At 34.2% G+C, this 16481-nt stretch overlaps 1 protein-coding gene across 3 annotated transcripts in view; it reads right to left on the bottom strand.

The window, feature by feature from the left end:
* Positions 1-414: 414 nt before the first annotated feature.
* Positions 415-16481, bottom strand: part of LOC146997130 (uncharacterized) — a 37999-nt gene continuing 21932 nt past the window's right edge. For all 3 annotated transcript variants that reach the window (XM_085816737.1, XM_085816736.1, XM_085816735.1), the window contains exons 2-3: positions 5222-6312; positions 415-535 (exon numbers count right to left, since the gene is read on the bottom strand). In XM_085816737.1, the coding sequence (XP_085672863.1) occupies positions 5376-6209 (834 nt within the window). In that variant the 5' untranslated portion in view covers positions 6210-6312 and the 3' untranslated portion in view covers positions 415-535; positions 5222-5375. The remainder of the gene's footprint in view (positions 536-5221; positions 6313-16481) is intronic.

The raw sequence follows: 16481 nt of genomic DNA, 5'->3' as shown, positions 1-16481 counted from the left end.
CCAAAAATTGCCAATTCAACATTGTTGCTATAGGGTTTCCAACACCCCTTAATGAAAAGGAGTAAAATATTTTTTGAAAAAATGGCATTTATGGAAATACAAAAAAGAAATATGTTTAGCTTATAAGAGTATATAATATTTCTGTAAAATAAATAAAGTGAGAATTTAAAAGCAATTTTTTAAAATAAAAAACCAAAAGGAAATATTTATAGTTTTTAAAATCAGTATTACTTTTGTAAAATGAAAGAACTTAAAATCTTTTTAAAGTAAAAATAGCGAAAAGAAAAATTTAAATTAAAGTTTCACGTTATTAAACTAAATATTGAAGAAAGAAACATTTTTGACACGAGAAAGGGAAAATAAAAGAATTTAAAAGTCAAAATTGCATTTACACAAGTTGCAACTTTGATAGAGATTCGCGTTCCTTTAAGCCTCGGGCGTCTTCCTATGACGGTCGGTTACTATTAAGCTTGTTATTGTAAACTGGCTATTCAAATTACAGTCGGTATGCGCAAAGGGGGCCTGAATCTTCATCCTGAAAAATAAACAAAATTATTGTTACACATCACATAAAAATATCAGTTAAAATGATATTTCAATTCTGAGTCACAAGCATGAGAATATTTGAGAAGGTTACATGGCATACGCAAATAACCAAAATGAAAGGTACTCGAAACGCATGTCTGTGCACTGTCTGCAAAAGTTCAGACCGGATCTTGGTCGTTTGTGGTAGGCATTGACTTGCAAGTACAAATGTGTTTTGAAAAACGTAAATGTTTGCGCTTTGGTACTTTTAAATTTAAAGTCATTTGTTTTGTAAAAATTACGAAGCCTAGCTCTTCATATGTTTCTCCGACACTCATAATTTTATGAGGAAAAAGTTTGCACTCGTTATGAAATAATTTTGAACATAAGTATCTCCGTCTGATTTCGATTGACATCAGTCAATTGTTTTGTGATTTATTTCTTATAACCAAAAGGAAAGTTTCCGAAATGAAGTCTAGGTATTGGAGGAAAGAATAATTAGTAAAATGTAGAAAACTGATACTTTTATTTTCAGCTTTTTTGAAATGAACTCATTATGCAGCGTGCCAAAAAAATTAAAAAGACTTCTCTCAAAATTTAATTTTCAATGTTCTATTTTGGAAATGAAAATACCAATTAACAATAGACAGAACTCGTCCTTGACTTTGTAAATTATTCTAGAAATCCTTGACTTCCTATAGCTGGTAAAAACCTGAAATCTCTTACTAAATTTGGCATGGAATATGCCAGTAAATTTCAAACGTAAAAATGTGCGCCATTTGTTTTTACATAAAATTTCTCATATAAATAATTCTTGGATTAGACTTTTTTTGAAAAGTATCTTGACCCAAAACGTTTAAACTGTTTTCTTAAAACTTTCGTTTGCTATTGAAAATTTTATAAATATAACTAGACTGAGTTTTGAATAAATGAAATTACAACCCATAAGCACCTTGTTGGAACATTTTGTATAAGAAAACGTAATCGCATATAAATCAAGTTCTTATATCGCTTAATTACAATGCATCAGGTCTTTAGTAAATAAAGAAAGCAATAAAATACACATGGTGGTTTGGCAATACCAAAAACATCATATCTCGCAACAGCTCTTCTTGATTATTTCATACCTTAGGAAACACGAGCAAATATGTCAATTGCGGAAACATTGCAGTTTGGCAAGCGATAAGGTGGTGCGCAGGAGAAATGATTATCGGGGAAAATATTTCTGCAAGGTAGGAGGTGATTTGTATTCATTCTGGATGTGGAAGAGAATGTTATTCTAGGACTTCGAGAAATAAGGAACATCATTTGGATAAGAGTGCACTTTCGACCAAAGTGAATTTGCGGAATTAGGAGTCATGTTTCTTCTTTCTGTAGTCATTTGAAGCCGTGGTTCTGATGTCAACATCAAAGACTTAACGATATCACATTTGCTTTTAGTGAAGTGTAGTTCATCCAGTGCTTTCTTCACCAGTAGTTATGGCTTTCGCCGAACGAAACAAACACTATGCAAGTTTCAAATGTTAAGTCATTCAGTTTGCGAAAGAAAATGGAAATCATGCAGGATGGTTTTCGTGAATGCTTCGTACACGAGTGGAAGAGGCATGAAATTTTACAATGATTATTGCGCCAAAGAATAAATGTGTATTGCATAAAGAAGTAATGAAATAGCTTACCGTCGGCGAAAGTGTTGGAAACTGCATTGTAGAAAATCCCCATCATCACTAGAATGGATTAATTGTAACAAGAAACAGCGTACGTTTCTTTGCCTTAAAAATAGAAAAAACGAGTGCAAATGGAAGTGAAAACTCTAAAGCAAACTGAGGTTGTGTATTCGATTTACTTCACGGAATAATTCAGTTCTCCGAGAAAAAGAGATAAAATTTTTTCAAAGGCTTCGAAAATATAGAGATAAAACTTTGATGAGTTTTTAAAAATATGTTAAACTTTATTTACTATCACGTGTTGCAAATATCGATGTCATTCCTGAAGTTTTGATATAGTAGGAGATAAAGAAACAATGATATGAAAGAAAAATAACGGTTAACATAAAATCAATAGGCCAACGAGAAATCTCACCTCACCGTACTGATCTCCTGCTTAGCCGACCGTACGAAATTAAAAGCTCATCGATATCTTGAAAAGAAAGACTTTGCTGAAGTGCAGTTTCCCGAAAGTGTTTTCATCCGTATTCACGAGAAATGATCGGCGGAGAAAAATGTTGTGAAACTGTGGATAAGAAATATTTGGCAAAAGCTTCCTTTTGCCTCAGATAATCAAGAAAGTCTAATACTTTGGGACATGTTCATCCTCCATCTAACGGATAGCACAAATATGTTGTTGAAAGAGTGTTATACAGATATGACAGTTTATCCAAGCGGATTATTGCCATTAGTTCATATATTAGACATATATGTCAATAAATCATCGATAGAATATTTTAAACGTTAGTGGAATACTCGAACAAAAGTGAAGGTGAAAAAACTAATTACAAATGGAGACCAAATACGTCATGTCAGCGCATAAATAGTGTGTCAGTAGATAATAAAATCACGGAATAAAATTAAACCCGTTTAATTTATGTGGTATATCTGACGGTCTAGATGCAACGAAAGATGATTATTTATGTGTGGATCAGAGTAAAAGTTACGGCAAAACTGAAACAGAATTCGATGATGTGCTTGAAGTTATAGATTGAGACGTATATGAGGAACTTGGATCTGTCTATGCAAGTATGGATCAGAGGTGAAGGTGAAAATGAAACAGAATCCGATAACGAAAATTTTTAAGTACATAAACTATGTTATTTCTCTTAAATAAAAAGCATTTAATTACACGCAGAAATCTAATTTTATCTAATTCTAATCACTTTTTCCATATTTCTAAACATAACATTTTTATAGCTGGCGTACAGCGCGTACCCATAAATTTCAATCTTGCATTTTCTTTTAAAAGTGCGCCTTATACGCCTGAATATACTATAGCAAACATAGCTGAAACTTAAGTGATAGAGATATTTACATGCTTGCTGAAGCATTATATTCTGTTTTTTTTCCCTTCTATTAGTGTATAAATGTTTTCAAAATTTCGATGTTACGTTTTTCAATCTTTGTGTTTAGAAAAGGGATAAAGAATTCAAACTTTTATCTCCGAAAACAAAATTCTAAATCAGATTTCTAATGAAGAAGTGAAATTCTCTATAGCTTTACTTTCCGGACTAATTAAAATTAAGAAAAAGAAGAGAGAAAAAAAATAACTGATTTGGGTAAGCAGAATATTTAGCCATTCAGTATCTATTGATGGGAATGTATATAACTCTAATGAATAGTACAGAAATAAGATAAATTTACGTTTCAGTTTGTAGGCCTTACATTTCAAAATGGTTTTAATACAGCTTAAAGAGCATAGCCAAAGATTATGCTCTCAGCCGCTTTTTCAGTAATAACGTCAGAGAATAATTCTTACAGTTACAATGTTTTCAAATAATCCATTCCTTCAAAAGTAATCTATTGTACTAAGATAATGTGTTTTCGAGGGCAGAAAATGAAACAGAACGGCGAGATCCATCAGAGTATGATCCTGTAATGCTTTAACAAATCTTTCGCAGTCTTAAGTAATAGAGAAATGTGGTAGAGCATCATCTTACACTATATTCTTGTATTCATATTATTTGTATTATGTGACTATGTGTCTCTATTCGATGTGCGGGAAAAAAACGTCTCCAACAGGTTTATATATACGATACCATTCAGATAAACGCAAAGGAAACCAACATTTCCATCTAATAATATTCATTTTATTTTAATTATACCATTTTCTAGTTAGATAACCAATTTGTGAGCAAGAATTTGCATCGTAACAGTGAATCATATTGCTGCCAAATTCCAAATATAAAAAACTAAAGCTCACGAATCACAAACCGAGAGTTTCTGTGAGATTTATGAGGTGCGAAGGAATTTCTATTTTGAAAGAAATCGAAATTGATATAAATTCGCTTTATAACATATTATTCAGTTTATTTATCTAATTATATTATGATTCTGATGTAATGTATACACACATTTTAAAAGTTATTTCTTTCGCTCATTTCAATTTGTAATCTTGAATTTTTACACTGAAAAAATCCTGAGTAGAGACGGAAACTGTGGTATGTCAAACTGAATTTAAACAAGGTGAAAGCAAATGAAAAGCTAATGTACATACTACAATAGCTTTTAATTTGTTTAGAATTACAATCTTAGTAATGCAAATCATGCTGATTAACACATAATTAAAAGTGGATAAACATTCCTTTTTGAACGTTTCTTTGAACCTTGATATAAAGTTCTATGAATATCTGCAGTTGGATAAGACAGCTCAGGGTCAAACAAATTTTAAAATGAAATTTGTATAAATTAATTTCATGAGTTCAATTATGAAAGATATGCCGTGCAATATTTATTTGCACAATTTAAAGCCAGTAGCACAACATAAATTTATTGTTGAAAAATATTGTCATGTGTAAAGCTATGTGTTAAAAAAGTCAATAAACTGTGACTTTCCAGGTAAAACCGGAAGACCTCGCAGCCATGAAAGGCACTGAAAACATAGATCTGAACTACGAAAGAGTGTACTTAGTTGCTGCTAAAATAATACTGGTATCTTAAAGTTAGCATGACTAATTACTAGCTTATAATATATCAGTAGTTACACTTACCGAGCAAAATATTATCAAATGCCGTCCATATACTAAGAACACCATAAAGTTCTTGATAATAAAAATGTTGTTGATAATAAATTTTGGTAAAATGAAGCAGGTATATGATTTATTTGTTCTATTTTTCTTTTCCGGGTCTTGCTTCGTTTGGTCATTAAATCAATCGTTCTACAGTCGGTATCCAGTTCTGGCTCTTTTCGCAGTTCAACCGGTTTCCTTTTCGGGTTTGACAGTTCTTTTCCGGTTCCAGCTTGTCTTTCAGATTTGGAATCTTTTCCGTTTTTTGCTTCTTTTCCAGGTATTGCGTCTTTTCAGACTCCTCTATATTTTCCATTTCTGGCATCTTTTCCGGCTCTTGCTTCTTTTCCAGTTTTTGCATTTTTTCCAGTTCCTTCTTCATTTTCAGGTCTCTCTTTTTTGGTTTTTGCAATTTTTCCCTCAACTTTTGCCTTTCCAGTTCATTTTTGTGTGCTTGTTTTAGCATCTCTTCAATATGTTTCTCCATTTTCAGTTCTTCTTTCTTTTCTAGTTTTTGTATTCCTTCCCGTATTTTCTTCTTTTTCAGTTCTTCTTTCTTTTCTAGTTTTTGAATCCATTCCAGTAATTGCTTCTTTTCCAGTTCTTTCTTCTTTTCTAGTTTCTGTTGCTTTTCCAGTTTTTGTTTGTTTTTCAGTTCTTCCTTCTTTTCCAGTTTTTGCTTCTTTTTCTGCTCTTGTTTCATTTTCATTTCTTGCTTCTTTTCCAATTTTTGCTTCTTTTTCAGTTCTTGCTTCTGTTCTAATTCTTGTATCTTTTCCTGTTCCTGCTTCTTTTCTAGTTTTTGTATCTCTTCCAGCTTTTGTTTCTTTTTCAGTTCTTGCTTCTTTTCTAGTTTTTGTGTCATTTCCAGTTTTCTCTTGTTTTCGAGTTCTTGCTTCTTTTCCAGTTTCTCCTTCTTTTCCTGTTCTTCCTTTTTATTCAGTTTTTGATTCTTTTCCAGTTTTTGCATCTTTTCCGGTTCTCGCTTCTTTTCCAGTTCCTTCTCGTTTTCCAGTTCTTTCTCGTTTTCCAGTTTTTGCTCCTTTTCATGATCACAAGGAGGATTTTCCAATCTACAAAAAAATCGGTATATCTTTATTTCATTAGTAAAATAGTGAAAGTAATGCAATGACGATCACGTTTAACATGTACAACACTTCCATATTTAGATACTATATAACACTTTTGGCTCAGTTTCATAGGGAAAAAACTCCCCGTAGATTATTGCCTGGCAGAATTGTTTTCTACAAAGGGTGAATTTGTTGTTTTCGTTGTTCTGACCTAAAGCCAAGCAGATAAGTTAAAGTATTTTGCGTTATTTGTATGCAATAAGCGGCCTCCATGAATCTCACGTAGAGCGTAATAATTTGCAAAGTTTCAGTGCCTTACTTTTCCTTACTTAATTTTTACATAAGTTGCAATAATAATAACAGAAATAATAAACAGGTGGCTTAAAAACAGAGGGAAACAATGACGAAAATTGCAAAATAGGAGGAAAAAAGGAAACTGAAATGAAAAGGGAAACAACTACAAACAAAGGATGGAAAAAGCATTTTAGAAGATATACACGTAACGTTCTTTCTGAATCAGCCAAACCTGTATTTTAACGAGTCTCTTTGCATCGCTGGCTGCACAGATTTCAAATTTTCTCTCGTTATTCAAAATTCGGATCATATTGCTGGTCTTTTTCGTAGTCCATCAGAGCCGCACTAGGATTTTTGCCACCATTTGTTTCAATTGAAACTTTTATTCTCATTCTTCAGTTGCATTCTTAAAGTTTATTTATTTATACAGGAAGAAAGAAAGAAATCAATCAAATCAAAGTAAATTAGGAAAAGATATACCTGTTTTCTCCTATATTTATTGTTCCCTGTAATTTCTTTTGCCTGTTGCATTAAATTTATTGAAGGAAAATTTACAAAATCATTCAAAATGTATTTCCTAAATCCTTATGCGAATTTAGCCCTTCTGATCATTTCGGCCACACTTTAATGGCTTTTACAATTTGATGTTTGAATATTGACAGCTGCCTATACTGAAATATGCTCTCCATTGTCCTCGAAAAAAGAAAAATTAAAGTTCCAGGTAATTTTGCAATGAAGGACACATATATCTTATTTGAAGGGCAAGAGGAAAAGAAAAAGATATTTTCGGATGGGAATATGTAGCATTTTAAACACCGTGTTTGTAAATGTCATCATATAGTAGCAACACTTGAGTCATATGTAATTATACACATATATGAGAGAGACGACGATGACGAAAAATTAAATGGCAAAACATGGCCGAAAACACTTTCCTGGCCGGTGCAAACAACACAAAACACAAAAAAGATCGGACACCAGTTACGCTTAGCACAAGAGAAATTAAAAAGTAGGAACAAAATTAGACACTTATGGACCTCAAAAAAGGTGTTCGAAATTACGACCTGCACCCTGTTACGGGTATCCCATCTCTCGTACATCCAACATGAGATGCTCTGGAAAATACCGTGCATCCCCAGGACTTTACCAGCACCTGCCACAATATGTGCCACAAGTTCCTGTTGGACTTCTAACTGGGGTTTCGTGCACTTATGTGTTGAAGTACCCCGAGACGAACTGATAATGCAAGTTAGTTCTCGTGATCTTGCTGAACAATGCACTGGACTATCTCTACCAAACCCATGTTTAGGATACGTTCCGAAGGAACTTTCGAATACTTTCTTTGATGGCGATCCCCTGCTTTTGTTCTTATTTCTTGGTTTCCGCTGCGCTAAGGAAAATAAAAAAATATCTTCACAATGTTCGTACCATATTTTTCTTGTGTTGTCTCTCGTCACTATGGGCCAGGAAAGCGTTTCCGACAATGCATTGCAATAAACGATTATATATATATATATATATAAACAATATATATACACGATATATATATATATATATAATCTTATAAACATATGTTACCGTGAAAGACCGAAATTGGAGAATATCGACATTCACCGGAGAATGTCAACATTCACCAAATACGTCGGTGAAAGATCAAATATTGCATTACATTCTTCTACATTCGGACCCTCACCGGTGTACTTCGATAATCACAGATATGCTCTGGTGTAGATTGAAAAGAGCGGAGTATATGTACACATTGTTATTGCAAAAGGAAGTGTTCCACAAATAAATGCAGTTGTAAAAGCAAGGGCCTCTTGTGCAATTTAAAGTGTTATATATATTATATATATATATATATATATGTATATAATCGTATAAAAATATGTTACCTCGAAAGACCGAAATTAAAGAATGTCGACTTTCACCGGAGAATGTTAACATTCACCAAATACGTCGGTGAAAGATCGAATATTGCATTACATTCTTCTACATTCGGACCCTCACCGGTGTATGTCGACAATCACAGATATGCTCTGGTGTAGATTGAAAAGAGAGGAGTATATGTACACACTGTTATTGCAAAAGGAAGTGTTCCGCAAATAAATGCAGTTGTAAAAGCAAGGGCCTCTTGTGCAATTGAAAGTGTCATAACAGTTTAAGTTGTTGCAATAAATAAGATTTGAATCACGTAATTTAGTAAACATAGCTTGAGTAAGCTCCCTGTTCCGAGTCAGGATAGTTCATGTTTCCAAAGCAAGTAAAGAGGAATACAAGTCCTGATAGTGGCGCCCGACGAAGAAGAATAACCATGGCCGAGTTTCAAGAAGAACCTGTGGTGCCTGCAGAAGCGACTCAGAATCCAGAAATGCCAGCTGCCGCCCTGGAAGGATTTGGGTACATCGTACAGACCATGCGCGCATCGATGAAACCAGAAGCAACATTTAATGGAAACTCACCGGTAACCAGTTTTTTGGAAAAATTGGATGACCACTTCATGCTGTATCCAGTCCATGAGTTCCATAAAGTCACCTTAGCTACCAGCGCTTTGAGGGGCCAAGCGCTTAATTGGTTCAAATGTATAGGCAGAAGCCTCTTGGGTCAAGCGGGAAGTCCCACCTATACTTACGAAAATTTTAAGACTGCCTTAGTAAAACCCTTCCCTGTCGTAAGAGATCGTGCAAGTTTAGAAACGGAACTCTTCAGCATATACCAGCAACGAATCGAAAATCTTTCCACCTTTATTTTAAGAAAAATTCACGTCTTTAAACTCTTGTATGGAAACCGTCCGGATCCTGAGATAATTCAAGTGATTTTGCCGAGTTTAGTTCCCCAAGTACAAGACTTTATTTAATTAAGGAATCCGACTACACTGGAAAAGTTATTTGAGCTAACAATCCAGTTTGAAAATAGAAGAACGGCGGACATCGAATGAAGACGCCAGTTTGAGCAACGAAGCCAATTTGGTGCGCCAAGACCACAGCAAAGGCAAGAACACGGCTACGGAAGCAAATCGAATCAGAGGGCAAGGACCAAAAAGTATCCAAAAACAACCGGCGAACGTCGACAGTTCAATAGTAAGCCAGAAAAAAAGTCTGAAGGCCAGCGGAAAAACAAGGAAGGCATGGAAAGGAAGAAAGAAAATTAAACTAAAACGGATTTCTGCTGACGGGAGGGTGCGGAAATCCGAAGGCCAAGAAAAGCCCTCTTTCTTCAAGTTAAATACAGTTATTGTGAAAAATTTGACTCTTCCAAAGATTGAAGTTAGAGTTTTATAAAAGATTTTGCAGCTATTGTTGAACCATTGTTAAAATTAAAAAGGAAAAAGGCAATTTTCTCGTCCACGGCCGAAGCCAATAGTGCTTTCGAGAAATTAAAGCAAGCATTAACGCAAGCCCCTGTTTTGAAATTTCCTGAAAACGATGAGAATTTAGAAATTTCAGTGGATGCTTCGGATTATGCGCTAGGAGCGGTACTTTCGCAAAATCAGCAGCCCGTGGCATTTTTTAGTAGAACTTTAAATCAAACACAAAAAAATTATTCCGCGACTGAGAGAGAGGCACTTGCAGTTCTGTTAGCAGTGCAAAAGTTCCGAGTCTATTTTCGAAAGGTCCAATAACAGTGTATTCTGATCATGCGGCGGAAACTAGATTGTACTCAGGGAAAAACTTATCCACAAGGTTAATAAAATGGGCACTAAAGTTACAAGAGTATAATCTGGTAATTAAGCACACGCCCCGGAAAGGAAAATATCGTAGCAGATGCCCTATCCAGAATAAAAATAGATGAAGAAGTTAATACTGTAAAGGTGGCAATGCTCACAGCATGTAAGTTACATTCCCGAGAAACTGTGATAACCGAACTGAGTAAGGATCCTGAATTTAAAAATATTTATGATTATTTAAAGGATCCTGAAAATTTTAGCCACCAATATATTGTCGCGATAAGAAATAGGACGGCCCATTACGAACTAATAGATGGTCTATTATTTTATACAAAAACTACGAATTCCAACAACGAATTTCGACCTGTTATCCCAGCTAGTCTTAGATTAAATGTACTGCAGGAGTTACACGACTCCGCTTTAGCTTCTCATGCTGGTATTCGAAAAACCATCCAACGCGTACGCGAAGCAGTTTATTTTCCTGAGCTGCAAAAGTTAACAAGGGCGTATGTCCAGTCCTGCCCAACATGTCAAGCAGTTAATTATATTAATTTCCGCCCGGCCGGGTTTCTAAATAGTATTAAATCGGAATTTCCAAATGAAATAATTGGCATCGATTTATTGGGCCCTTTCCCAAAAAGTCAGTTAAATAAAAGTGGCTATCACCTTGTTATGGTTGATTATTTTAGTAAGTGGATCGAAATTGTTTCCTTAAAACGAGCCTCCTCGAAATTAGTTACTGATTCTATTTTAAATAAATATATTTTAAAATACGGGGCGCCCCTAAAAGTAATATCGGATAATGGTCCTCAATTTGTAAGTAATATATTTGAAGACATGTGCCAAAAACTGGGCATACGTCATTTAAAAATGGTCCCGTATCGGCCGCAATCAAATATAGCGGAACGGGTCAATAGAAATATAATGAAAATTGTCCGTAGTTATGTTAAAAATTTTCATAAAAGCTGGGTTAACTATGTCAATGAATTAGGTTTCTCCCTTAGGACCGCAAAACATGATACGACGGGCAAAACTCCTGCTGAGTTATTTTTAGGCAGAAAGATTATAACGCCGTTAGATAAATTATTTTATGTTCAACAAAGAGCCCCAGAATTTAAAATGGGCAATATAGAAAAATAAATTAAAGAAGCAAAAAAGAACACTGAAGTAGCACAGAGAAAACAGAAGCTTTATTATGATATGAAACGACGGGGAGTAACTTATAAAGTAGGACATGAAGTGTTAAAAATTAAGCATTCACTTTCTTCAGCACCAGAAGATAAAACTGCTAAATTTTATCCACGATTTGAAGGACCATATGTCATAGAAAAAGTAACTCAGGCTTAGTGGTGTTAAAAGCCAGGAATGGTGAAACCTGCACCGCAAACGTAGACCAGATAAAACCATTTTATAATCGTAATAAAATGCCAATATTTCAAGATCTTTTGCAGGATCCGGCACGGCAGGCAGAAGCTCCAGAGGTGGAACAACGACAATCCCAAGGGCAAGCCATTAGTAGACAGGAGCAATTGAAAAGAAAGTTCCCCCGTTGGAAAACTGAAGGTAACAAGAAAAAGAAGTCGTTCCACCGACCAGAGAAGAGAGAGCACGACCACCCCCAGAATGAAGAAGGGAGAAGTACGACTAATGCAAAGAAAGCCAGGAGAAATGACAGCAACTATAACACGGCTCCAAAACAGAAGATCTACCCATCGGATAGGAGTCTACGCAGCAAATGTCGACGAATTGATGAAGGAAGACCAGCTGCAGATGCAAAGACGCAAGAAAAATTTGAACAGCCAGCAACGAGATCCAGGCAACAACGAGAGACAGTTGTCCCGGTTCCGCCAAGACCAGCTGCCATCAAACGGCCGTGACCACAGGCAGATGCTAAAGGAAGGGACCGAAGGGCGAACCCGCACAAGAAGGAAGATCAACCAGACCGTAGTCTTCGCTACCTTCCAGGACTGGGCAGAAAAAAGGATGTCTGAATATCACAAAGATAAGTAAAACTTTATGTTACTTTGAAACCGTAAGTTAATTTTTCAATCTTACTGCAAGTGGCAGAATTCAAGAATTTTTACCTCATGTGAGGCCTACCTTTATCGCCAAAAAGGCGAGAAAGGAGTTGTTACCTATTTTGGTATTGTTTTTCAGTTACTCGCGAGTAAAACTAAAATTAATGTATAATAGGAATGTGTAAATACTTGAATATTGAAAAAGCATTGATAATCTTTGAGAAAGGTACCTTAAGAAAATTGTAAAAATTATTGTATAAAATTTTATTTAAAAGATTCTGGCAAGAAAGAAGTTTTAATCTGAAAGACTTTTGAAATGTAGAATTTCAATGCAGAAGAATTGGCACTTGCTTGGAAAAGAATAGAAGTTAACAATGTACTACTAATGTATGTTTTAAAATGCGTAAAATTAACGGCATGTTAATATGTCCTTATATACAATCTGAACTGTTATCTTAAAAGTTAAGAAATATTGTGATATGTTAAAAGTAAAAATATTAGAGTAATGCCAAAAATTTTAACTTATTCGTGTGACTGTAAAAAGAGCAAATTATTGTGAATATGTGATAAAGGTTGAATGAATGTAGTTAGGCTCTCTGACGCTACACTTCAGAGTTAGCCACTTTTCAGAATTGTAGCTCAGGGTTTAGAGATGAATATAAGGTGTGTTCTGAGGTTTTGTTATGTTGAATTTTAAGACGTTAGTGTTTTGATTGCAGGCGGTAGTGTTGAACACTTGTACATAGACACGCTCGTGTTTGGTGTTTTTCTTTACAACACAAGTCAGAGAGCACGGGGAGATAATTAAATAACGTCATGAATGAAATAAGAATTTTAAAGGAGAAATATAAATATTCATGTTACTTGCCATTTGATTGTGTAACATTTCATTAAACTAGTTTTCCTTCCATAAGGAACCAGATTTCAACTAAGAAACTCCTGTTTATAGATGCAGTACAGATGAAAATACTTGTCCATAGAGATGATAATGTAAAAACGACTTTTTAATATCTAGTTTCTAGAGAGAAATGTTTGAAAAAGATTGGCCTCGCGTTAGATTCTAGAGCTAAAAGTTTTCAACAAGGTCGTTTTAGACCTCAGTTTCAAACTAATTAACTCTGGCGGATAGTATGTAAGGATCCTAAGTTTTACTAACGTTTTTGATGTCATTTAAAACGCTTAATTACAGGGCCGTAGTATAATACACAACCCCCCCCAAACCCAGAAGTATAGCGATATACAATAGTGACGTGATCGAAGATTCTTTGGAAATAATCGTTGTCATCGAATGACATGCATATTCTATTTAAGTAATCGTAGTCATCGGCTTTAATATTCTTTGCAAATGATCTTTGTCATCAAATAATCATTGTAAAGAATCATTCTCATCGGATAATCATTGAAAATAATCATTGTCGTTACATAAAGGGGCATAGTAGCTGATGTATAAAGAATTGTACTCAAATTCTAATCAAAAGAATCGCATATGTATGCAATTTATCATATGATCATTATTTACAGCAATGATTCTTATATGTTTTCGACCTACGGCTCCTAATGACGCCGCGGAAAACTTGCGCAACAGTGACAAAAAGAATATTTAAAAGTACAATAAAAGCTTGAAAGCTAGGGAAAATGTGTGAATTTATTTTCCTTTTATTTAAATGAAGCTTAATGTTTTTAAAGGAAATTGAATATTGTAAACAGGAGTCAGCAGTTTAAATATATGTGGGATTTTGCCTCTTTGTTTTTTTTTTTTTTTCTTCGTAACATCATATCCTCCGGAACGGGGGGGGGAGATTTGAGTTTAGAAGGAGGTACCCTCGGATTTCAAAAATTCTTGGTAAAACTTTTCGACTATTGTTATCTTCCTACGACTATCACTCGAGATGTTATATAAAATTTCGGAAAGCGCTGGAGATCAAATTGCTTTATTTAGAAAAATGATGGCTCTTCTCACTCTCAAATCGTATTGTTTAAGAGAAATTTTTAATTTAAAAAAATATGAAATAAATAGTATTGCCAAACTCGAAACTTATTGTTATTATTTACGGTTATATTCTGAGTTGAAGAAAGCACGTGATTCCATATAACGTCACTGTATGTCGAAAAATATTTCGTTAATTTCAGTATTTTAAATGAATAGCTGCTTTTGGCAACTTTTATGTTTCACCTTTAGATACGTGACACGATATGCTATCGCTACGTTAATTCTTTTATTGAGATTTTGCAAATTTGTTATATTAAAATAAATTTAAATCATAACTTCAAATGTATTACCCCAAGTGTCAAAGTTCTTTGTTTCCTGACTTGGCAAGAAAAATTTATTTACGAATAGCTGGTTGCTTGGAAAGAATGAATACATTTTCTTCATAATGAAATGTTTCTATGCATTTTATGCTATTCTAATTTTATTTATAAAAATTTAATTTCTTTTATTGTATAGTTCCTTTCTGAGTAGAAGTTTAAACTTCTGTAGGTATTTAACATATTTTAGATGAATGTTACTTTACTACAGTTACATAATTTTTTTTTCAATTTACTAAAATGTCTGAACGCAAGAAGACAGCACAAATGTTACAGCGAGCTACATAAAAAATGAAGTAAAAAGCACTAGGAGACTCAGCAGGCAAGTAGAAGAAAACTTGCATGCTTCAAAAATGAATGAAGATACAACTAGAAACTCAGCAGGCAAGCATAGTGACAAGAAAGGTTACGCATTCAAGAAACTGAAGAAGAAACGAATAGGAGTTCCAGCAGACAAGCAACAACTCAAGAAACTTCGCTGGCTCAAACTGTATCAGAAACTAGTAGTAGACGCAAAAGACCTTCAGAAAACCAAGAATCACTGCGTGCTCCGGAAAGGTAAGCAGAAGCGAAACGGAGGCCCATTAGGAAAGCGGAACGTCAAAAGAATATGCGCGATGACGGGAAGAAGTCGCAAGTAAACGAAGGATGCAAGACTGTCCGCGTCATCGTCAGATTCGACAGGAAATACCAGAACAGCTCAAGAAGCTGCATAAACAACTCAAGACGCTGCAGATTACGGTCAATTTCGGTTCGAAGAGGCAGAGCTCATACGAGGAAACAAGCTTCGCATGAACACATCACGACATACACGTAGTACTCTTCACAATGCAGGAAGTTTACTTTGAGCAACACACTGTATACGTAGAGCTCGTAGACATATATAGTAAAGATTTTGCTTTGTCAACAGCCCCCTAGTAAAATGTATGAAGTTTATATTGACATCTCACAATACCTGAAAGAAATTTTTCTATTTACTTCTTCATTTACTATTTTCTTAAATTTCTTATCAGTAATCCTGTCTATATATTATAGATATCAAAATCAGAAAAAAATTAATTAATTATATTTAAATGTATCTAAGTGATGAATACTTCGCCCCTGTTCGTACCGAAACAACACGATGTAATTGTAGATACCTAGAAAGTAAAATGTATTCAGCAGGCTGTACAGCAACCGACAACTATAAATGGTGATAACACAAGAATGTTATATAATGTTATATACTGGCAGAATTTTAAAAAAAGAACATATACATCACTGTTTTAAAAATACGAATTTTGCATCAAATTGCAAAACAAATATCTTAAAAGCTGCCTTTCCATGCATAAGAGTTCAGGATTCGGAAAATTATATTTTCGTAAACGGTTTAGCAAAAATAACAAAAATTATTGCCTTGAGAAATGGATAATCTTGGTATGAATACGAATTACGCCAAGACTACTCGTCAATGGTTGTTTTGATCACGCTTTAATGTATATATATAACCCTTAAAAAACGTAAAGTGAGTGAATCTACTATTCGAGTGTGTCTTTATATCTTGAGTATTTAAGAAATAAGAATTGCATTTATCTATCTCGAAAGAGCTAACGCTATTGCCCGAATAACAACGTTTATTTAACACTTGATATAACCAACTTCATATATATCTTGAAATAAAACATAAATTTCCTAATCAGATACTACCAATTGCAGAAAAAATACAAAAATAATGGAATTTCTAATAACACTACAAGTAACATACCGAGGAATAAATTGCGCTGCAAAACTGATGCAATCTACAATATGTAAACCACAAAATTTATGTACCGCTATAGAAATGCAATAGAATGAGAAATGAAACTGTGATGAGATTTATAATGAAAAATTTACCATAAACTATTAGTATA

The sequence above is a fragment of the Stegodyphus dumicola genome, chromosome 5, assembly GCF_044657685.1.
Source record: "Stegodyphus dumicola isolate Sdum_Otavi_A_Nest chromosome 5, ASM4465768v1".
Classification (NCBI taxonomy): domain Eukaryota; kingdom Metazoa; phylum Arthropoda; class Arachnida; order Araneae; family Eresidae; genus Stegodyphus; species Stegodyphus dumicola.
The sequence above is the reverse complement of the archived record's forward strand: the minus strand, read 5'-3'. Positions and strand labels throughout refer to the sequence as shown.